The sequence below is a fragment of the Dendrobium catenatum genome, unplaced genomic scaffold, assembly GCF_001605985.2.
Source record: "Dendrobium catenatum unplaced genomic scaffold, ASM160598v2 fragScaff_scaffold_186, whole genome shotgun sequence".
NCBI classification, from domain to species: Eukaryota; Viridiplantae; Streptophyta; class Magnoliopsida; order Asparagales; family Orchidaceae; genus Dendrobium; species Dendrobium catenatum.
In genome coordinates, this window is record NW_021318648.1 from 119,714 (window position 1) to 143,932 (window position 24,219).

Sequence of the window (24,219 nt, forward strand, 5' to 3'; positions counted from 1 at the left end):
GCGGGCTGGGGCAGCGCGGCGGGCAGCGGGCGGGAGCAGCGGGAAATTCAATTTTTTTTAAAATTAAACGGGTTTTCGGGTTGACCCTGCAACCCGCTGGGTCAACCCGACCCGACCCGTTTTATCAAATGGGTCGAATCTGCAAACACGGACCCGACCCGTTTATAAACGGGTCGGGTCCAACCCGCATTTTCCGGGTCGGGTTGTCGTTTCGTGTCAAATATTGACACCCCTAATCATGTTCTCTACTAAAGAGAGAAAAATTGCAAAAAGATTATAGTGGGAGACTAAGGCACTCTAATTGCCCTCAAAGATTTACACTTGCATTTCAAAGAATGTGTACATCCGACGAAAATTTCTTAGAAAGTAAAAAATTCTTCGTGTGATCACTGTTGAAATTCCGAACATGATAAAGAAACTTGGTGGAAGTTTTACGGGAAGCCAGCTAGGTGGATGCTAGGAAATGAGGTTATGATTTCTTTTTACCAATGTTGACTCTTAGAAATCACCACCTTCCTCCACATTACCATCATTTAATCAAAAGCAAATTAGGATGCTAAAAAAAGTGCTTAAGGAACTCTAGTATGGCCATGAGGCACCTGATATCAACATCAGGTCAACTACTAAAAAATTTATGGTCATGAATGCATTTAATTTAAAAATTGAAAAGACCTGATCATGAATTGTAGATTGAGAGATATCATATCACATGATCTGAGATATTTTCCTATTTCACAAAATATATCCCTATTTGAAGAAGCACTCTGTAAGGATTGTGTTAGGCTGGCCCAAAGGAGGACTGCTGAACCGGTCCAGGCCAGTCCAACCTGGAAATCATCGGCAAGTGAAATCACCGCTTTGATTATCTATATTGATGACATTGTATCAACCGGTAAAAATGAAAGAGAAATCAATAGACTAAAAGTGATCTTAGCAAATGAATTTGAAATTAAAGATCTCGGGGCCTTAAAATATTTTTTGATATGAAAGGTTGCGAAGATCGAAGGAAGACATAGCTCTCTCAATAATTATAAACTATAGATCTAATAAAAGATACAAGTGTGATAGGATGCAATCCTTCCAACACCTTTATTGATCCTATCAATAAAATTAGGGCCGAAGGTTACTTCTCATTTGGGCAATGAAAGGTGTTTTTAGTCGATGCAGTCTACATGATGCTAAATGCAGGATTGCTAGTGTTTTTAGTCGATGCAGTCTACATGATGCTAAAATATCTTAAAATTTCTTCATGAATATGTCTATTCTTTAAGAAACGAGAAGATTGGAGTATAAAAATTCTCTAATGTTGATGTGGTTGGCTCTATATTTGATCACAACTCCACTTCTAACTACTGTTCATTTGCATGGGAAATCTTGTCGCTGGGAGAAGTTAGAAGTAAGTAGTTGTTGCTAGTAAGTAAGGTTGAAGTTGAATTTTTGAATGAATATAGCTCAAAAGATTTTTGGAACTTCTAAAGATCGCATTAGATAGCCATTGATAATGATGTATGATAACCAAGCTACAATTAACTTTATTAAAAATTTTATCCATCATGATTAAACTAAGTTTATCAAGATTGATCAATACTTCATAAATGAAGAAATTGAAAAAGACATTATTAAATTTATCTATGGCCCACCAAATCTCAAACAGTAGATATCCTAGCTAAAGCTTTCAATTAATTTTAATACGCTCTTATTTTTCATGCTAGGTACAATCAATATATATTCCTAATTGAGGGGGAGTGTGGAAATTAAGCTCTCTTCCATTGGCTTTTATAAATTTTAACCTCAATTGGATAGTCGGAATTACTGCCCTGCTGCACTTTAGAAGGAAAATTCCAAATATTAGGTAATCAATGCATAGAATCATCTTCCTTCTAAAGGAAATGAACCTCAGTTGGCCGGCCTTGTAGAATTGAGCTAACTGATGTTATACTAGGTTGGATTTGAGTCTAATGGTCATTACCAATTCGAATTTGGTTAATTGGTATTTGATCAGATCAAGTTTGTACTGACCTTAAATGGGTAGAAGTTGGGCTGATTGATGTTTTATCGGGTTGACTTAGAGTTATCCAACCTTTATGAGGTGAGCTAATCATTGTTTCACCATGTTGACTTTCAGTTGATTGACCTTTATCGGCTTTGATTTGGGCTTTATCAACATTTCACCAAACTGACTTTTGTTGTTAGACCTCTATTTGGTAGAATTGTTGAAATTGTTAATTTGTTATAGAAGGGAAACGATCTATGACACATCTCGGGACCTTCCTTGACCATTATCTTTTTCAAGGGCATTGACATGGGAACCCTTCTTGGGATAGAAGCCCAAGTTGGAAACCCTTCCATTGTTGGCTGTCTTACTTTGGGATTTAGAGGTCAACAATCTATATTGAATTTATGAGTAAGGTTTTTCATGCACAATTTTAAAACTACTTGGGTGCTATAGCAGTTTAATACAATTTCTTAAAGGATTCATGTCATTATTATTCGACAAATTTTATGCTGGTTGTTGACTACCTTACGCAACCCTCCACTTTTATCTGGGTTGTAAGTTTTTCTAGGTTTAGCTATGTTGTAAACAACAAGGGTTTTTGGTTAGAGCAAATGAAAAAGAGGTGCAAGACCATTGCTGGAACTAGAAGTTCGCCCACAACCAATGGTGATTGGAATGAAATTGATTGGAAACACTTGTAGATCTCAAGTTTTTCCTATCAATCTTCGGAAAACAACGAGATTTCTCCACAAAAATCCACACAAAACTACGAAAACCGTAGATAATTTGTATTATTTGTTGAAAAGGAAGCGGAAAATACCAAGATACAATTGATCCTCTATTCGAGAGGAGGATCGATCTCTTCAAATCTCTAGACGTCACTAGAGTCCAAAGAAAAACCTAAATCTAGGAGATCTCAAATTTCAGCCAAATTCAAGATGCCCTAACCCTAGGAAAACAAACTATTTAATACATACAATTCAGAAGGAAATCTCTAAACAATCCCTACATTCAAATTTCCCTTCTAACTTCCACAAAATCCCTTCCTAAATTGCTCCGTGGGATTTGCGGTTCAATCGGCAGCACAAACCGGTGGAAAATGTCCGCTTGTTTCGCGTGATCAGGTCCATACGGGACCGGCTGGACCGGTCCAATGGACCGGTCTAACATAAACCAACTATGTTTGAAAGATAAATTTTTGATATGAGCAATTGATTATATATCACCTATGCACGGGGAATCCTTATTATTTTCTGGTTCTATTAAAATGTAATCGGCATGGCCCACTTGATGATTGGACCGGTCTAACATAAACCAACTATGTTTGAAAGATAAATTTTTGATATGAGCAATTGATTATATATCACCTATGCATGGGGAATCCTTATTATTTTCTGGTTCTATTAAAATGTAATCGGCATGGCCCACTTGATGAGGTTGAATCAATTCAATGTCCACCTTCTTGCATGGGATCTTTTAGTACTCCAAGCAAAATCAAGTAACTTGTAAGGTTGGTCCACTTCAGCAGTACTTAAAAAAAAATCAATTCTTAGGTTGCACTTAAGTTTCAACATGGAATTTCTGAAGTTGTTTTGTGAAAGTTAAAATCATATATTATTAGCTTTTACTTATTTTTCCAAACATTCTTTGCATATAGTATTTCCGCTAGCCTCTTGTTTGATGAGCCTGTATGTGATAATCATTACCATTGGCTTTGTTGATTCCATTGATGGCGAATTCATCGAAGAGTGTATTTTGTTCACTTCTTAGCTACTAGTTATTTCTTTGGCTTTTTCGTTTATTTAAGTTATTTGATGCTTTCAGCCTTTGGAGAGGCTATGCTGCATACCATTGGTTACATTTATAGGAGACAAGCTGCAAAGGAACTTGGAAAAAATATATTATATATGGGTGTGCCATTCATAGCTGAATGGGTGCGGGATAAAGGCCATCATGTCAAATCACAAGTAAATGCAGCATCAGGTAATTTTATTTTGCTTATTGTTCCAGTCTTCGGATACATTGTCATAAGAACAACCTTTGGCAACCTTTGTTTAATGTTTAGATACTAACGTCCAACTTTCTGATGCCAGGGGCCATCTCTTTGATTCAACTACAAGAAAGTATGAAGAAATTAGATCAAAGTGAAAACATGGAAGAGGACTTCATAAAGAATATTGCAGAAAAGAAAGACGCTATGGTTAATTCCCTATGGAAGATAAATGTTGTTGATATTGAATCAACACTTTCACATGTTTGTCAGGCTGTAAGCTCCTAAACACTTAAAACTATTTTCCAAATAGCTTATACATTTGATGGCTAGGGGGATTCAAATAGTTCATCTTTTAGAAATAAAGAAAAAAAATCATGATATGCGTACCATTGGCATAACAAATTTACATAAGAAAAATAGTATTAGGAAATCATCTAAGTTGAGGAGATACGCATTACTCCCCATAACTGTGTTTATTATCCAACTTTTTTTCTATGATGCAAAGACACGGACACGGGACACATTAATTGTTAAAAATATAGGACACAAACACGGGTTGGACATGGTATTATAGTTTTTTATATTTTAAAATTAATGTATAAAAATTGAATAAGTATAATTTAAAAATAATTTAAAAATAATAAGTCATTTAACTAGATTTTGTGCTTGAAATGATTAATATTAAGATGTCAAGAGTTGGACGTCGATGCTGTTTATCACATCGAGAGAGGAGATGACAATGCTGTCGACAGTCGGGCATTGATGTTATGCAGTAAAAATTGGATGTCAATGTTAAGAGGGCGTTTATCGTCGATATTGAGACGGCGTTGGTCGTCGATGTTGAGAAGACGTTGGACAAAGATGAGATGTCAAGTTGTGGGTGTAAAAATTGCTAGCATCGAGCATCAATGTAAAGACAACGTCAAATTTTGATATGGAGATTGTTTTGAAATGTTGATGTTGTAACGACATCAGATGTCGATGTCGAGATGAAATAGGGCATTGTTATGAAATCAAAGTTGTAATCTGCCAAAGAGAAATGAAAATGAGAATATTCGATGAATGGGGTATTAAGTGCGGGTGATTGATTTGATGTTGTGGATAGGAAATAGGAAATTTGGTTTTTATATTTTAAATAAGTAAAAATTTTAAATACAAGAAATTTTATTTAAAAATTCATAAAATATTTAAGATACGCATGTCGGACACACGTGTCCAATTTGTATTTAATTTTTTTTTAATTGGACACATTTTCAGAGTGTCGGACGCTTGTCGTGTCGGATACTGCACGCCTCTTTGAGGAGAATTGTCTATGCGTCATAGATTTTTTTTATCATTATATTCATTTTGTACACTTATAACCATACACCTTTATTTAATGTATAATACATCATAGGATTTCTCATCAATATAGTATTAAAGTGACTCGGTTAAGACTTAGCTATCTGATAGGAAATACTTGTATTCACAGGTATTCCTAACCCCAAATCAGTAAATCACAACAATATGGTTGCTGTCCACCGCAGGAAACAGCCACAAAACAGAGAGAAACAAGGGATTTTCACTAGAAATCTGAGAGAAAACGAAGCAAAACTCTTGTATTCCGATAGTAGATGCAAACAGCAAAGAAATATACACTTTTCCTTCAATTCGAGAGAAAGGAATTACTCTCCACAATCTCCGGCAACGCCAAGAGCCCAAGAACAAAACCTAGATCTCAAATAAGATTCAAATTCAAGATAATCCCTCATTGCCTCATTACTCCCTAATTAAAGCGAAATGAAAGATACATATTACCTAAACACCCTCATTCAAAAATTCCTTCCAACAAAATACTCAAAGCTTGCCTGGGCCCGCTCCTTCCGTCGTTTCTGTGATTTGGTTCCGCCCGGCTCTGGGCCGCCGGGTGTAGAACCAGACCGGTCCAGCTGGGACCGGTCCAAATGTAACATTACTCCCCTCTCAAAGATTCACCTTGTCCTCAAGGTGAAAGTACGGGAACTGCTGCTTCATCATCTCACAGGGCTCCAAAGTGGCCTCGTAGTCGGGAAGATCCTTCCATTTGATCAACACCTCTTTGTTTCCCTTTTTATCCCACCTTACCCCTTCTAGCTCCACGGGTTCCATGACCACCTCCAAATCCTCTGTCAGTGATGCTGACAATTCCACACTAGCTGCATGCTCTCCAAGTGCTCTCCTCAGCTGTGACACGTGAAACACCGGGTGTATGGTAGCGGAGGAGGGTAACTTCGGACGATACGCCACTGCTCCAATCTTCCCCAAGGGGACCAAAGTATCTTGGGGCCAATTTCTTGTTCCTCCTATTAGCCACTGATTTTTGCCTGTAGGACCTTAGCTTCAATTACATCTTATCCCCTACTTCATATTGTATGTCCATCCTGTGTGTATCTGCTCGCTTCTTCATGATTTGTTGTGCTCTTCCTAGATTTTTCTTCAGCTCCTCTAGCACAAGGTCTCGTTCCTCTATGTATTGCTCAACTGAAGAATTAGGTGTACTTCCTCTCCCATAGTGCACTAGGTGTGGGGGGGTCCCTCCCATACAACACTTTGAGTGGGGTCATCTGAGAAGCAGAATGGTGCGAGGTGTTGTACCAGTACTCCGCCCATGGTAACCATTGTGCCCACTTCCGTGGTGTTTCTGAAGCAAAACACCTCAAATATGTCTCTAAGCTCCGGTTTACCACCTCTGTCTGTCCATCTGTCTGAGGATGGTAGGCGGTACTTCTCTTGAGGATAGTGCCCTGCATTCGGAACAGTTCCCTCCAAAACTGGCTAAGGAACACTTTGTCTCTATCAGACACAATCGATTTAGGAATCCCATGCAGTCTAACAACCTCCCTGATAAATGCGGCTGCTACTGACACATCAGTGTAGGGGTGTCGTAAGAGAATGAAGTGTGCATATTTGCTGAGTCGGTCCACCACTACCTGGACGACCGTGAATCCTTCTGATATGGGTAAGCCGTCGATGAAATTCATTGACACTTCCTCCCAAACATTGTTTGGAAGTGTCAATGGTTGTAGTAGTCCTCTTGGAGCCATTGCCATGTATTTGTTTCGCTGGCACACCTCACACATTGCTACCATCTCCTCCACATCTTTGTGCATCCCTTTCCAGTAGAGCTTAGCTGCTAGCCTCCTGTAGGTCTTTTGAACTCCTGAGTGGCCTCCAACCGCGCTGCCATGGAACTCATGCAACAAGTGGGGAATGTGGATGGAGGTTCTCGGCATCACAAACCTCCCTTGATACAATAGCCTCTCCCCCTCAATGCAGTAACCCGGATGGCTACTCTTGTCTGTCCTTAGATCTTCTCTGATTTTTCCCAATTCTTCATCCCGCAGGCTTTCTTCCTTGATAGCACCCCAGTTGACCATCAAGGGTACCGACACAGCTAATTCTTGGAGCTCCCCAACACATCTGGATAAAGCATCGGCTGCCCTATTTTCCAAACCCGACTTATATTGGATCTCAAAATCGTAGCCTAATAGTTTGGATAACCACCTTTGATGTTCCTCGGTCACCATTCTTTGCTCTAACAGATACTTCAAGCTCCTCTGATCAGTCCGTACAATAAAGTATCTTGCCAAGAGATAAGGCCGCCACTTCTGAATAGCCAGGACAATGGCCATCAGCTCGCTTTCATATACTAACTTCAATCTGGCTCTAGCTGAAAGCACTTGACTGTAATATGCTATCGTCCTGTGATTCTGCATCAGCAATGCCCCTAGTCCATGTCCTGACGCATCCGTCTCTACCACAAAGACCTGGTTGAAATCTGCAAGTGCTAGCACTGGTACTGTAGTCATGGCTTCCTTTAGCTTCTGGAAAGCCTGGGTTGCTGCTTCTCCCCATAAAAAACTATCCTTCTTCAGTTGCTCAGTCAATGGCCATGCAATGGAGCCGTACCCCTTCACAAACTTCCTGTAGTATCCCGTCAATCCTAGAAAACCCCTCAACTCCCTGAGGTTCCTAGGCAGTGGCCATTTCTGCATTGCCTCAATTTTAGTTTGATCCGCTGCCAGTCCTTAGGATACCACATGTCCCAAGTACTCCACACTTGCCTGAGCAAAACTGCACTTCTTCAGGTTTGCTTTCAACTGATGCTCCTGAAGCACTTCTAATACCACCCTCAGATGTTCCAAGTGCTCATCCATAGTCCTGCTGTACACCATGATGTCATCAAAAAAGACCAGGACAAACTTCCTGAGGTGCTGCTTGAATACCCTGTTCATCAAGGATTAAAAAGTTGCAGGAGTGTTGGTCAATCCGAAGGGCATTACCAGAAATTCATAATGTCCCTCATGTGTCTTGAAGGCTGTCTTCGGGACATCCGCCTCTCTCATCCTGATCTGGTGCTATCCAGATTTTAAGTCCAACTTGGAAAATACCACTGCCCCATGTAGCTCGTCCAACAGCTCGTCAATCACTGGAATTGGGAATTTGTCTGGTACAGTGCCCTTATTCAGAGCCCTGTAATCGACACAGAATGTCCAACTCCCATCCTTCTTCTTGACCAGGAGAACTGTACTAGAGAAAATGCTAACGCTGAGTCTGATGATCCCCGCCTCCAGCATTTCCAGGATCAGCTTCTCAATCTCATCTTTCTGGATATGTGGGTAATGGTAAGGCCGGACGCTGATCGATGTTTCCCCTGCTTTCAAACTGATGGTGTGCTCCAGCTCCCTCTGAGGAGGTAAACCCTGGGGGGTTTGAAATACCCCGTCGAATTGATGTATGAGTGGTTGCACTGATGATGGAACATTGCCCTCTTCCTCGAGTCTGACCCCTTCCAAGCGGTGCAACTCCACCAAGTAGCCTCCTCCCTCTCCCTTAATGGTTTTGATCAGGGATTTGAGAGAAACCCCAGCCTTGGTCAGCCCAACATCACCCTCCTTCTCCCCCCTATCACCAGCTCCATCCTCAGTATCCCCGAGTTGATCTTGGTCTCCCCCAATGTCTACAGCCATTTCATCCCCAATATGACGTCAGTGCTCCCTAGTTCCAAGGGGAGGAAGTCCTCCCTCACCTGGATCCTCTGTATCTTCAGCACCACTCCTCTACAAACTCCTCTCCCAATCTCCACCTTTCCTGTGCCCATCATAACCCCATACCCTCCAGTATCCATTAACTCCATTCCAAGCAGCTCAACGATCTGGGTGGAAATGAAGTTGTGGGTTGCCCCACTATCTATCAGCACCACCACCTTACGGTCAGCTATCTCTCCTCTCACTTTCATAGTGTGATTCAGTCAAGGTGCAGCTTCTCCTCCTCCTCTTCAGATCTGCTCCCACCTTCCTCCTCGTCTTCCTCGTCTTTACAGACAAGGAGAACCTGAAGAGTTCGGTCCTTGCACCTATGTCCCGGCATATACTTCTCATCACACCTGAAGCACAACCCCTTTGCTCTCTTATCCTGCATCTCCTTTTCTGTCAATTTTTTGAACTGTCCTCCATTTCCCCCTCCAGTTTTCTCCTTGGGTGCTTCCTTCTGACCCCCTGACGCTCCCCCCTTTTGTTGGTAGGAAGGTGGTAGTCATCTTGTATGAGCCCCCATAATAGTTCCCTCGAGCTCCTCTTTTTGATTTATTCTGGTCTTCCACCAATTGCGCCAGCTCCATATCCTTACCTAGGTTTCTCGGCTCCAACACCCTTACTGCTGATTGGATCTCCGGTTTCAGCCCTTTCATGAAATTACCTTCCAAGGCTGACTCTGAAATGTGATCTAATCTGCTAGCCAAGTACTCGAACTTGCCCGGTAGTCTGCCACTGTCCTCTCCTGAGTCATAGCAAAGAATTGCTCATAGAAGTCTCCTCCCCCATCGGCTCGGAAACGCTCTAGTAAGCAATCCTTGAACTCTCTCCAGCTCCGAATGGGCTCCCTCCTGTCATGCCACTGATATCAGGCCAAGGCATTTCCCTCCAAACACAGTCCCGCCGTCATCTGCTTTTCTTCCTCTGTCAACCCGTTGACAGTGAAGTAACGCTCCACCTTGTAGATCCAGTCATGGTCGTCCTCACCCTCAAAGACGGGCATCTTCAGCTTCCTCACTCGTGGGTCTCCTCCGTTTCCCCTGTATCCTCCATAACCTCCCATTCCTCGAAGGGGAAGCATGGTTTAAAATTGCGCAATATGAGGCTCGCCTTGAGGCCCGCCAATTCCAGTAAAAAATGCCTCGATGCTTACGCCTCGAGTTTTTTTATGAGGCTTGCGCCTCAACTTGGTTGAGGCCGGCTTTGAGGCCCGCCTCGCCTCACTGGCATGAGGCTTACGCCTCACGCAATATATATTAAAACTTACATAAATCTTGAAGTAAATGCCCGACATTAGACTCTATAGAAGAGGAGGAAGGGGAGAGAGCAGTTTATCATAATGATGATTCAAATGAAGAACCCCTTAGTGATGACAGTGCTGATGACTTATGAGTTCTTATGTGATATGTCATTGCTATTTATTTTTGGAAATTAAAATTATATTTTAATGAAAAGAATACTAGGATTTGGGAAAGATAGAATTTTGAGTTGAACTATATTTCATGTTATCTTATTACTGGGATATTTTGATTTCACTTCATATCTTATGTTTTTTTATGTTTTATATTATTCACTCATTAGTATATAAAAAATTTATCATTTTATGTTTACGCAATCTTTTGATTTTGAGGCTTACGCCTCAAAACGCCTTGAGGCTTATGCCTCGCCCCACGAATGAAAAACGCCTCAATACCCGAATACGCAATTTTAAACATTGAGGGGAAGAGTTCCTCAAGTGTCCCGATCATCCCTCCGACGGTTATACTCGAATCCCTCTTCATACTCTCCTCTTCTCCCTTCCAAATCATCACCTCGACGCTGAATTCGCTGAATTGCTTCAAATTCAGCACCTCGACGATGACGTTCCTCACTTCTTCTTTCAAAAACAGCCCCTCGACGCTGAATTCTTTTGTATTCAGCACATCGGCGATGAAATTCTTCCCTTCCCCCTTCAAATCAGCATCTCGACGCTGGATTCTTTCAAATTCAGCACCTCGGCGATTGAATTCTTCCCTCCTTCCGACCAAATCAGCCTCCCGTTGGTCGTATCCCCTACTCATCTCTTCTCTAGAAAGTGGTTCTAGAGGGGGCATGTCATTCTCCTCCTCCAAGATCTCTACCTCCGAATTCCTCCTTCCCCGTAACGAGTTCGGATTTCCTCCCGTGCCATGGCCGTCGGTGGTCTCTCGTACTTCTGATGTCTCCGGATTGGTCTTCATTTCAAGTAATTTCTTCATCATTTCTTCCATCACGATGAACTTCCCCTCCAACCTTTCATTGTTGGAGGTGATTTGATTTTGGAAATCGAAAAATCTTCCCTCCAAATCGGATTTCAATTGTCTGATTTCGCCTTCCAAAACTTCTACTTTCTTCCCGGCCATCGTCCTTCCCAAGAATCTCAAAGATCTTATTCTGGGAACGAAGAAACTGCTGAAATTTTCAGGATTTCAGCCACCAACGGTCCCAAAAAACGACACTCTGATATCAATTTGATAGGAAATACTTGTATTCACAAGTATTCCTAACCCCAAATCAGTAAATCACAGCAATATGGTTGCTGTCCACCACAGGAAACAACCACAAAACAGAGAGAGATAAGGGATTTTCACTAGAATTCTGAGAGAAAACGATGCAAAACTCTTGTATTCCAGTAGTAGATGCAAACAACAAAGAAAGATACACTTTTCCTTCAATTCGAGAGGAAGGAATTACTCTCCACAATCTCCGGCAACGCCAAGAGCCCAAGAACAAAACCTAGATCTCAAATAAGATTCAAATTCAAGATAATCCCTCATTGCCTCATTACTCCCTAATTAAAGCAAAAGGAAATATACAAATTACCTAAACACCCTCCTCATTCAAAAATTCCCTCCAACGAAACGCTCAAAGCTTTCATGGGCCCGCTCCTTCTTCCGCCGTTTCTACGATTTGGTTCCGCCCGGCTCTGGGCCGACGGGCGTATAACCGGACCGGTCTAGCTGGGACCGGTCCAAACGTAACACTATCCTCTTCACACTCATCACCTCACCCGCAATACCTCTTATCCTAGAATGTGTCTACGCATGCATCCATCTTTGCATTTTTGCAAGCATCCTTGTGCGTTAGTGCCCAACTTTGGTAGTGTTCACAAACCCAATTCTAATCATCAATCACCATAAGCACCTACTTCCTAACCCCAATCACGAACTCATTGCTTCGTCTCCTTGCATCCTAGTGGATTCCACTAGTTATGTTCCTATATGCGACAACTCACTATTGCCTAAATTCATAATTGAGTGGCAATGTTAAATCTCAGTCATCCCTTGGCATTTGATCCCATGTCTTAGATAGGGATCCATGGGATTCTTATCTAGATCACGCCAATCTCTTTTCCTAGTTAGGTGGTTGATTTAGGAAGGATTATATTAGGACAATTATGTAATTTATTTGTTTCTTTATTAGATATCCTATATTCCTATATTCCTATATAGATCTATAAATATGGATAGATTTATGCAATAAAGCTAAGCCTTTTCCCTATCAACATCTCGTAATTTAACTATAATATTAGGAGAAATTTGTTTTAGGAAAGCATCTAAATTGGGGAAATATGCATTTATTCTCTCACAGTTATGTTATTTTCCTTATCTTTTTCCATTATGTCGTCCTGCACATTTATTTAATAAGTGATACATATAGAAGATTTTCCATCAACACTCATCCCCTTATGAAATGTCTCCATTTGTTTAATGCTACAGTCTGCAGTTCTCGTTGAATCTGTTTAACTGAAGCAAAAGTGCGACGAAATATATATCTTTATCCCCTCTATGCAGTGGACGCTGAGCTGTACCTTGTGTTTCAGGTCCTTAGAGAAAGCAATGTCCCCAAGGATGTTCTCAAACTTCGAGCCAGAGCTCTAAAGAAGCTAGGGACAATATTTCAAGTAAGTATCTTTTGACCATTTAGCATTAAAAAAATATTTCTACGTCATGTCTCTGGCATTGGGTATTTATGTGTAGAGAATACATATTTAGGCTTCGTTTGGAACAGCTTTTGTACTGCTTTTAAAAATAACTTTAGTACAAAAATTTCAAATTCAAGAAATTCTTATACTAAGAAGTCGGTTTTAAAAAGCAAGAAGAAAGCCGTCTCTAACGAAGCCTTAATGTAACTGGTGATATGCTGTAGTTTTACTTTTTAAACAAATAAGGGAAGAAAAATATATTTAGGTTTAACTTTTGTCATCATTAGGTCCTGATATAATCCTCATTGCTTCAGAAGTAATATAAACTGATTTTTATCTGAGTTCCTCTATCTGCAATCCTGAACAATTTGCAATTTGCAATTTTACATAAACCGATTTTTATCTGGAGGTCCCATTTCCAATTCCTCTATCAACAAACCTAAATAATTTGCAATTTCAACTAGAAAAATGATATACGAAATTACAGACCAACAAAAAAAAAAGCCTTTTGCTTATGTTCTGATTCTCTGATGAAGTTTTGCCCCTTGGAATACTGAATTGGTTTTTCTTCTGATTACTCTACAGGGTGCCAAATCTGTGTACCAAAGAGAGAATAGTCTCCGTGTCGACCCTAGCGCCCAAAAAAGTAATAAAACATCTTAAATGCTACTGAAATAATGCTTTCTGATAAGTTGATGGAATCTGGGAAAACATTGTGTTACTCCTGACTTGCTTTTGTTTAATTTTTACTGTATATTTTACTTGCAAATTGCTTCTTTTGGATGTAGTTGTGATGTATGTGTATTTTCAATTGCTTTGTAAATTAAATATGCTAAAATTTGATTATTTTGGAAATATTTGGTTGGTTTTAAAATAAATGTAAAGATTATTTCTGTTTCTTTAATTGATTGTAAGGTAAATACTAAAAACAAGGATCCCTTATGAAACTTCTAGGATTTGGAAAGGGAGAGGAAGGGGGAGATGGAACCAAAGCTGGAGGATTTAGTATAAAAATTTTTTGAACTTAGAAATTTTAATGCTAAAAAATTATTTTAGAAAACATTAAAAAAGCCGTCCCAAATGAAGCTTGAGTTTTGATTTTGCCCAATTTAGGCGAATTCGGAACTCATGAAAAATGAGCTGACTTTACATCTCTAATACACCAAATCAAACAAACCTCTTTTGTTAGTTCATTGGCCTTATAATTCATCTCTCCATTGTAGATGGAATTTTCTTCTTAGATGATATGAAGAAGAATGATCAAGAGATTAGTAAGCTAATGAAAGCACGTATGTTGGCAACAGAAGATACCAGAATTACAGTTTCAATTGCAGAAAGGTTTTTTGTTTGGGAAAAAAAGTCATTCTATGCGGACACCGGATGTTGTTCGGAGTCGAATTAGAGTGCACCATGTCATCTTTTTGCTATGTATCGGGTGACGTGGCGGGCTTTTATTCGCCTTTGAATGGTCTGGTGTTCGAACATAATAATCTCCTTTATTTGGAACAGTTTATGATTGTTATTTTTTTCCTGCTTTCAATTAATTTGTGTATTAAAAAGTTGTTTCCAAAAGCAGTCCTAGATGAAGCCTAAGGTTTCATTTGTCAGCTTTTTTTATTACTTTCTAAAACCCTTTTTTTTTAAGTATAAAATTTTACAATTAAAAAAATATTATATTAAAATTTTATTTTAGAAATAATAAAAAAATTTGTCTCAAACGGAGCTTAAGTCTTAATATCTGTCAAAATTTGACTTTTTTTTAAATCGAAAGCAGCAATTGATGATAAAAAATAAGCAAGAGGACCAAGAAATTCTCATCCGAACCATGGAAGAACATGAAAACCTCCGATGCCTTTGCATTATATAAGGAGCATGTGGAAATTAAGATGTTTCTGTTCCAAATTTGTTCCCCATTAATAGTAGATTGAATACAATATATTAAAAAATTTTATATCATGATTATTCAACAAATTTTATTTTAATTGTCAACTATTTAACTCAATAGAGTAAAAAATATTCATGTTTTCGATCCCATGTAGTAGGAAAGACTTGATGTTATTGATAATTGATTGAACTCTGATGATTATAATCATTTACATGAGGTTCTATTCAATGGCACAGAGTGAGAGGCAGAAAAATAAGATAGCTTTACAAAGATTTGGAGATGCCTTGATAGTTTTTTTAGGAAAAATTATTCAGTGCTGATGCAGAACGTTGTCCGGAGACCAATTAGAATACTTCATGTCACCCTTTCGCTCGGTTTCGCTGACGTGAATGCACTTGATTCGCCTCTGGACGTAGAGCTGCTTCCAGCGTTCGCACAGAATAATTTCTCGCCTTTTAGAGCTCTCATTGTATTTGCGATGCACAACGTCGTCCGGAGACGAATCAGAATATGTCACGTCACCCCTTCGTTCGGTTCCGCTGATGTGAATGCACCTGATTCGCCTCTGGACATAGAGTTGCTTCCGGCGTCCGCACGGAATAATTTCTCGCCTTTTAGAGCTCTAATTGTATTTACAAGTCTAGTTGAACACAAGTTCTGTGCACATCATAAAAATTATTCAATTTATTTTGAGATGAGTGCAATATATTATTTTCATATATAGTATTAGTTTCAAAAATATGCTCATTAAAATTATGAAATACATTTAAAAATTAATAAATTTATCAAATACATTACTTGGTTGCATGTTATTAGATATCAACAGTATATAAGCTCTACAAACCCTCTTAAAATCCACTCATTACAAATATACTAATTTTATTTATCTTATGCGATTAAATTTATAATTTAATAAATTCATCCGATGAATATGCATATTTTCTTGATTAAATGTCATAAAATCATACTTCTTCTCTTTTAGGGAGAAATAATATGCTTTAAATAATTAAGATTATAATAAAAAAATACAAACTTTAATAAAGATAGCCCACTGAACATCAAAATAATTTGAGAAGATCAATGAGCTTTTGACTGTAGAGTGGGTTGGGTGTTCATCAAAACTCTCTTCTTCGAAGAATTATTACGTCCTCCGACCGGATGCAGAGGAAGATTCGGTCGTAGGCAAAATCGCGCTATACCGAGGTGTACCGAGTTTTTTCAGCCTATACCGAGGTGTACCGAGTTTTTTGACGGTATAGGCGCGATTTTGCCTACGACCGAATCTTCCTCTGCGTCCTTACACCGAATCAAATAAAAGCTCCTCTTCTTCAGCTATGCACAATTTTTTAACAAACAAATTGCATTATTTATATATATATATATATACTATTTGGGCTTAGATTAGATCGAATTTGGTGTTGTTAGGTTCATCTTTTTGAGAAGTTCAGTTCAACTATAAATTTGCTGAAATCGGAATTTATATGATTCTGAATTTAATTTCTGAAATTTCTAACTCAATTTTACCTCGAGATCCATGCCAGATCAAGATAAATTTTTTGATGATATATCAAAAGTGGATATTATAGCTGATGATTTGACTGTAATCTATCCTAATCTGTGTGTCATTAGAGTTTTGTTTAATTCAAAAGTTATCTGTAAAGCACTTTTCATAAAGCAGAAGCATGCATTCATTAACAAAACAAAACCTGCAGTGGATCTCTCTTTATTCTCCACTTTAGTAACGCTTTCAGAAAAGTCGTGTTTCGTGTCTTTTCAGTGGGTATAATGCCGAGGTAACTACCTACAAAGCTCTCTCCGGAACTTTTATTAGGTCCGGTGTAAGGACATAGAGGAAGGTCCGGTCCGAGATAAAATCCCGTAAAAAAACTCGGTATTTGTTTGGTATTGCTAGGTATTATTTGATAATAACGAGGAATACCGCTCTGTGAAGACCAATACCGAGTTATACCTAGCAATACCGAGTTGTACCGGAAAAACTCGGTACAACTTTTGTATAACTCGGTATTGCTCGGTATAGCTCGGTATAATTCGGTATTGGGTCTTCACGTGATGGTATTCCTCATTATTGTTTGGTATTGCTCGGTATTTGATCGGTATTTCTCGTTTTTTGGCGTGATTTGGCCTCAGACCGGACGTTTCTCTTGGTCCGGTTGGAGGACGTAATAATTTGGGCCTTCTTTACCTTAATTTTACAATATTTATAGCAAAACTTTATAGTAACAGAAATCTCCCACTCCACTCTTTTCAGCTGTTGATATTTTGAGACAGAGGACTCATTTGGGAGGGCTATAACTTATTATAAAGATAGCTATAAAATTAATATGAAGAAAAAAACTTTTTCAAAAGGTGTTTAGAAAGTAATTTTCAAGCACATAAATTTATTGAAAGCTGTGAAAAAGTAATGACCAAATAAAAACTGTGGTGAAAGCTCTCCCAAACAAAATCACAGTAATAGTCAAAACTACGGGTGTTAATATTTGACACAACCCGAAAACCATACTCAAAGCACATTTGTGAAATAGGTCGGGTTTGGGTTCAACCAACCATCCCGTTTAAAAAATTGAGTCGGGTTCAAGTTGACCCGAAAACTCAGGAATAATCCCAAATGACCCGGCAAAACCTGCTAATCGCCCTCTGCCTGAAATGACATGCCTACTCAAAACTTCAAAATAGCCCTCCCCTGACTATTTATATGTAGTCATTTTACTTCCATAATATCACATAGCTTCAATTTAATTCCTTTACGACCACTTGAGATTGATTCAAAATTGTTTCTTTGGGATTATGTTATGATCAATTTTCCATCATCAATACAACATTATATCATTTTAAATCAATTTTGTATAGCCGAGTGATTAAATTAGAGCAACATGACACTCTAAAGCTAAATTAACCTCACACTAATAGTATGGAAACTATTGACAATCTCTCTCTCTCTCTCTCTCTCTCTCTCTCTCTCTCTCTCTCTCTCCACCTATTGATTATTTACTCTTCTTAGCCTACCAACGATAATTGTGTGTAATGTGTAGCCTTTATTAACTCAGGTCATTTTCTAACCTGCCTCTGAGATGTGTAACTTTCTTCAGCAGCTTGAAGCATCATCTACTCTATTGTTTTGCTTGGGTCTGTTATTTATTGCTTATTGAAGCAGTTTTTTAGTACAACAACAACAGCAGCAGCAGCATCAAGCCTTTGTCCCACTACGTGGGGTTGGTTACATGAATCATTTTTCGCCATTGTGTCATGTTAAAAGTCAAATTCTCATTTAAATCTAATAACACAAGCTTTTAGTACCAAAAAAATAAATAATTTTTATTACAAAAAAACTGTTTCAAGAAGCAGTACGTAAAAAAGCCGTCCCAAATGAAGCCATATATCTACCAAGATGTTGAGGAGCGACTAACAAGAGGAAAGTGAATCATTTAGTTTGGGCTAAGCAATACCATGCTTAAGTTCACCATTTTCAATAATATACTGGAGATTAAGACAGATCTCTTTCATATGAAAAATGGTCCTGAACTAATTTTGAAATCAAAATTGAATGGTTCTGAACTAATTTTGAAAGCTTTGAACTGATCAAATATTGCATAAAGAATTCTGAAAGCTTTGAATTCAAATATTGCACAAAGATTCGTGCTTGATTAGATAGATTTACAATGGCTACCAACCGTGATCCTTGTAATGGTTGAAAGATAATCGTTCTATATACCATGACAGCCCAAAAGGATGGTGAAAAAGAGAGAAATTATACTATAACATGTAACACTCTCAAATGAAAGCTTGGAGTTTGAATAGGCTATACTATATATTGGAGCAAGCTTTTACATGATAATCTATCAAAAGACAGCTTTTCAAAAAGCTGCCTGTACGTAGAAGCAACTCATATCCAGCTTATGATAAATCTGCAAGCTAACTCAAACAGTCACTCGCAGTACCCCAAAAGAAAAGTAATAATAATTATTTTCAAAGAGCTAAACACTAATGCAGACTTCAAGATAACTGAAACTTATTTATGTTTAGACAGATAGAGATTTCCACCACAGCCTATCCAGTCAGAGGGCAAAGAGATAATGCTCCACCTCTACTTTCTCCATTTTCTAAATAAGCTTGGAGGTACAAATCATAGTGGGCTTCACACTATCACATAATAAATTATGACCACAAATTATCTTCGATCATCACTGACAAGCAGTTCATCTGGTTTTTAGAGCAGAATATATATATAAGGAGCTCTCTTTTCCTCTATCTAGTCCTCTTTATATGAGAGGAGAAAGCTTCAAAGTTCAGCTTCCATGGGGTCTTTGTCTCCCAAGTTTAGGGTTCTTTGTTTCATGATAATCTCAACATTACTACTCTCATTTTTCACTTCAGGTTGGATTTCTTGCTGTGTGTTAGTTTACTTTATGCTCTTGCAGTTCTTTTTACTAACATCGACTGTCAGGAGTCATTTAAATATAATTTGAAAACTATAATTCAGTTAAGACTTAATTAGCGTTTAATTAGGTTTAATTCTACTTTTAATTGATCAAAACCATGTTATGTAGACATATTATGTGATTGATCCTCTCTTATAGCTTTCAAACTATTGAAAATAAATTTAGGTTTTTTTTGTGATGGCTTTCTTACTGTTTCTTAAAGTTGTTATAGATAAAGTAGCTTTCTAAAGATGTTTTAGAAAGCAGTTTTCTATTACAAAAATTTTTTTAATGCAATGAAATAACAGTGACCAAATAGAAATTATGGTTGCGGTCTGAAAAATAAAATTGTAAGAAAGCTGTTCTAAATGAATTCTTAAGCTTCGTTTGAGACGATTTTCTTATTATTTCTTAAAACAAAGTTTTAGTACAAAAATTAAAATTTTTGTACTAAAACTTTGCTTTTAAAAGCAAAAAAAAATCGTCCCAAACGAAGTATCACAATTCAACTAGGATAAATAGTGGTTTATATAATTTATGGCTATCATGATTCTTGCCCTCTTCTATCATGGTTGAGCAAAGGATCAAGAGCCGAAAACTTCTAAAAAAAAAAAAATTGCTTTTTAATTTTGTCCTCCATACACATAAACTTCTGTTCATAAGCCTTCCTATGCTTCCTCTGAATTACTTTTTTCTGCAGATGGGCATAGAAATCTAGTAGATAAATCTTCTCCAGTAAAAGCTGTGTCAAAGGTATATTTTTTTATAATTTTCTATAAAAATTTCTTATTTATATAAATATGCTCAGAAAAGGAAGAAGTGTGCAGTGCAACAACATTAAAAAAATTTCTTATATTTTTCTATCAAAACTACATTTCTTTCTTTGATATATGACAGGAATTACAGAATGAAGAAGTTTCCTTTGTCCCTTCCAGAATGCTTACAGTGAGGACCAATGACTATCAAAGCTATGATCCTTCTCCAGCCTTTGTGAAACCTCCTTACAAGCTTATACCAAACTAGTGCTACTACTATATCCTTTACTATACTGAGTGTCTTATAATATGATATATGTACAGGCTTCTTATAGATACAATTGTGTTGTTTTAAAGTCAAAACATGATGGCTTAGCTTAGCTTTGCTCAAGTAACACTACAGGAATATCGTCCAATACCGGCGGTAACTTTTGGACAGTCGCTACCAGCAGTAAAACCGCCGGTATTTCCGGCGGTAAAACCGCCAGATAGCCGCCGATTATTACCAGTGGCAAATAAAATAATTGGCGGTTTTATCAAATGACTGTCGATATTCAGTGAAATTCTTGTAGTGTGCACTTTGTAGCTAATATAAGAATAATGTTATGCATGGTGCTTTGTATATGTAGATGTAAATAGTGAGCTATGGTTTTAGTATTTGTTACATTAAATATATTCAATGATTTTGGGACTATTGGCTTTATTGGGAATTAGATGAGACTTAATTCAAATAACTGAGAAAAAAATAAGATGAAAATATATAATATGTTAAGAATTTTATGAGGTTTGCTCAATTGTGGCTATGTCCTATTGTTGATATTGCATATTCTACTATGATTTCCTTAGTGGAGCCCTAATCTGTCTAATATCAATAAAAGATGGTGCTCATTTTACAAAGAAAAATAGGGCAGCTGAAAAAAATACATTAAAATCCGTAAAATATGCTTAGTAAGATAAATTATATATATTAGATTTTTTTAAGCTAAGGCGTCATTTGGGGTAGTTTTCTTATTACTTTCTAAAGCATCTTTTTAGTATGAAAATTTTTTGAACTATAAATTTTTGTAAATTTTTTTTTAAAAAAGCATTAAGAAAATTGTCCCAGATGAAGGCTTCATTTGGGACGGCTTTCTTCCTGCTTCTTAAAGAAGCTTTTTAGTACAAAAATTAGAATTTTGTACTAAAAGACTGCTTTAAGAACAGGAAGAAAGCCGTCCCAAACTAAGCCGAAGTCTTTATTTTCATAGGTCAAAAATTAAGCTCTACAACTTAATTGTTTTTTAACGAAACTTTTGATCTAATATAGTGTAAAAAAATTACCAAAATATATTATATATTTATAGTTTGGGGCTTAAAAATAGATTATTCATGCTAAACAAATAGTGCTACAAAACTTTAAAAAAATCATTTTTTTACAAAATTGAAACTAAGAAAATTTTCAAGGCCTTAATTTCATTAATCATTTCGAAGCTCATATCATTAGACTATATTAAGGTTAAATATTTTGAAAACTATATGATCAAATATCTTCTTTTTTTTAATATTTTCAATCTACTTATGAACTCATCTTTAAGGAAACTAAGTTCTTAGAATCTAAAGAGCTTCGACAATCTATATTGTTACAAGTTTGTCATCATCATATATGAACTAAGAATATTAGCACATATTGCACTTCATTAATACTTGGACATACATCGTAGGAATTTTGTAGGCATCCTAAATCAATAAATTTTTATGTAATCAAATGGTTATGATGTGTTGTGTTGTTAAATGGCTCTTAAGTATGCGTAAAACAATATAATGTAATATGAAAGCCAAGTTGGAACCCAAGCTATAATGAATACAATAAGAAATATAAGAAATTTATTAGTAGTATCTTTTCTTTTGTGCGATTCCCTTTGATTCATGAATATAATATATCATGTGGTATCCATATCTTGAATTTCCTAAAATTTGAATATACCTTTATATTGATAATATGGATATAATATGACGGTGGTTGGAGAAACTATAGTCAGCGGACGACGGTGGTCGGAAGGACCGTAGTTGGCAGGTGGCGGAGGTCGGCAGTCGGGAGGTGGTCTGACTATGATCGAGCGGACACTACATGAAATTCAGCTATTACCAGCGGTCCTATAGCCGCTGGTATTACCGGATTACCGGCGGTTAAGCCGGCGGTTTGACCGCCGGTATTAATAAACTGTTAAGCCGGCGGTTTGACTGCCGGAAGTCCAGTGACGGTCGGCTGACCAAAGGTAGTCTGGTGGCGGTCGATGGCTAGACAGTGGTCAGGTGATAATAGGGAGGAAGTCCGGCAGCAGTCGACAGCCAGGTGGTAGTTTGGCAGCGATCAACAGTCAAACGATAGTCCAAAGATGGTCGGATGGAAGTCCGGCGGCTGTCGGCAGCCAGATAGAAGTCTGGTTGTTGTCGGCGGCCAGATAGAAGTTCGGTGGTGGTCCATGGCCAGGCAGTGGTCCGACGACGGTCGACAGCGATCACCGGTGATGTTGTTGGAGCTCTTGAAGCCTCAAAGCTCTTTCAAATCTCCAGCCAAAAGATCCCCCCTCATGTAGAGAGTGGGGATCTATTTATAAATTTTTGTGAGTGGCACACCTCGTAGACATAAAAAATATATGGGGCAGATTTGGAGTGCTCCACCAGATGGCCCTTACTGATTCCCCGATCATATAGTATTTTTTAAGTATTTAGGTGCCTTAATGAGGTCGGAATTCAGCGATTTTGGGCTCGTTCGATTTGTCTCACCTAGCTGCTCAATTCGATTATAAAAATGTTATATTTGGATATCATTTGATCATTCAACTTAGGCTTTGAACCTTCCAAATAAGCTTCGGGCCTCTATTTGGACCCATTTGGGCTTGGATTGGATTGATTTTAGTGTGGTTGGGTTAGTCTCTTCGAAACTTTTAGTTTAACTATAAGTTTGCTAAAATTGAAATTCATATAATCCTGAATTTAATTCGGAAAATTTCTAACATGAATATAATCAAGATTCGTGCACGATCATAAAGATTTTTGGTGGCTTATCAATAGTAAACTTATATTTTAAAATTAGAATATAAATGTGTCTCGGCCTCCAACAATTGAGGAAAAAACCTCCTCATATAAAAAATACAATGTGAGTATAATATACTCATTAAAAATAATAAAATATTTTATAAAAAAAAATATCTTAAGAAAAATAATAATTTAAACTTTTTATACTAAAGAAGAAAAAAAAAAGCGCAACAAAGAAAGAGAAGCTTAGTAGTCCTCTTAATCCTTGAGATTTTCTGCTTTATCACAATACCAATAGCCACTATGCCCTCTCTCCACAGTAGTCAAGACAGCTCAGCTCAGGAAATCTCAATGACAGCCTTACTTTCTCTTCAAAACTAAAAAGAAGCGTTCTTTACTCTGTCACTTCTTCCTTAACTCTCTTAATGGCAGCCTCAATGTCGATCTCAGCCCTCAGTGGTCTTTCCACCTTCAGCGGCGGTGATAGAAATGCTTTCAAGCAAGCAATCTCATGGCCTGTTCGAAGGCCGCGGCCTTTGAGGTTTTGTCCAATGATGAAGAATATTAATGAAGGAAAGGGGTTCTTTGATCCTATTGTTGTTCTTGGGAGGAACGTTATTGGGAACAAGAGATTCGGGCTTTGTTTTTATTTTGATATAAATAATATTTTAATTTATAATGTCAAGAATGAATAAATTTTATTTTAATTTTTTTTTTAATAGATTATTATTATTATTATTATTATTTTCATTTTCTCTCCTTTTGTCAAAACATTCGAACAGTGTAGATTAAAAAAGTAAAATTAATTTAATTTTACTTTTTGAAACCCAATTATTATGGCCAATTTATAAAAAATGGTGTAATTGACAATTCAGAAACTTATTTTCTTTAATATTATTCATTAATAATTTCAACGTCTGAAATTTCAATGTGCCCATTAATTAGAAAATTATTAAATATCCCAATTTCTAATTTTCTTGATTAATTAGAAAATACAATATAAAAATTGGTTTCTTAAGAAACCAGACCTTCAAATTCCGATTTCTTACGAAACAAGAATTTGTTAAAAAAAAAAACAAAATAGAAACCAGAGAAACAAAATCCGGTTTTCATTCGAAACAGAAACCAGATAATCAAGTTCC

The 24,219-nt window shown here is 37.4% G+C and overlaps 2 protein-coding genes across 5 annotated transcripts in view; both read left to right on the forward strand.

The window, feature by feature from the left end:
• Window positions 1-13,861, forward strand: part of LOC110096298 (chaperone protein dnaJ 10) — a 34,984-nt gene extending 21,123 nt beyond the window's left edge. For all 4 annotated transcript variants that reach the window (XM_020822174.2, XM_028692903.1, XM_020822172.2 and 1 more), the window contains 4 exons: window positions 3,821-3,979; window positions 4,090-4,262; window positions 12,882-12,962; window positions 13,569-13,861. In XM_020822174.2, coding sequence (XP_020677833.1) covers window positions 3,821-3,979; window positions 4,090-4,262; window positions 12,882-12,962; window positions 13,569-13,646 — 491 coding nt within the window. In that variant the 3' untranslated portion in view covers window positions 13,647-13,861. The remainder of the gene's footprint in view (window positions 1-3,820; window positions 3,980-4,089; window positions 4,263-12,881; window positions 12,963-13,568) is intronic.
• A 5,174-nt stretch (window positions 13,862-19,035) lies between these two features.
• LOC110096297 lies at window positions 19,036-20,750 on the forward strand. Its single transcript, XM_020822171.2, has 3 exons — window positions 19,036-19,260; window positions 20,005-20,057; window positions 20,202-20,750. The coding sequence occupies exons 1-3, from the start codon at window positions 19,182-19,184 to the stop codon at window positions 20,325-20,327; spliced, it is 258 nt and encodes an 85-aa protein (XP_020677830.1). The 5' UTR covers window positions 19,036-19,181; the 3' UTR covers window positions 20,328-20,750.
• The last annotated feature ends 3,469 nt before the right edge of the window (window positions 20,751-24,219 follow it).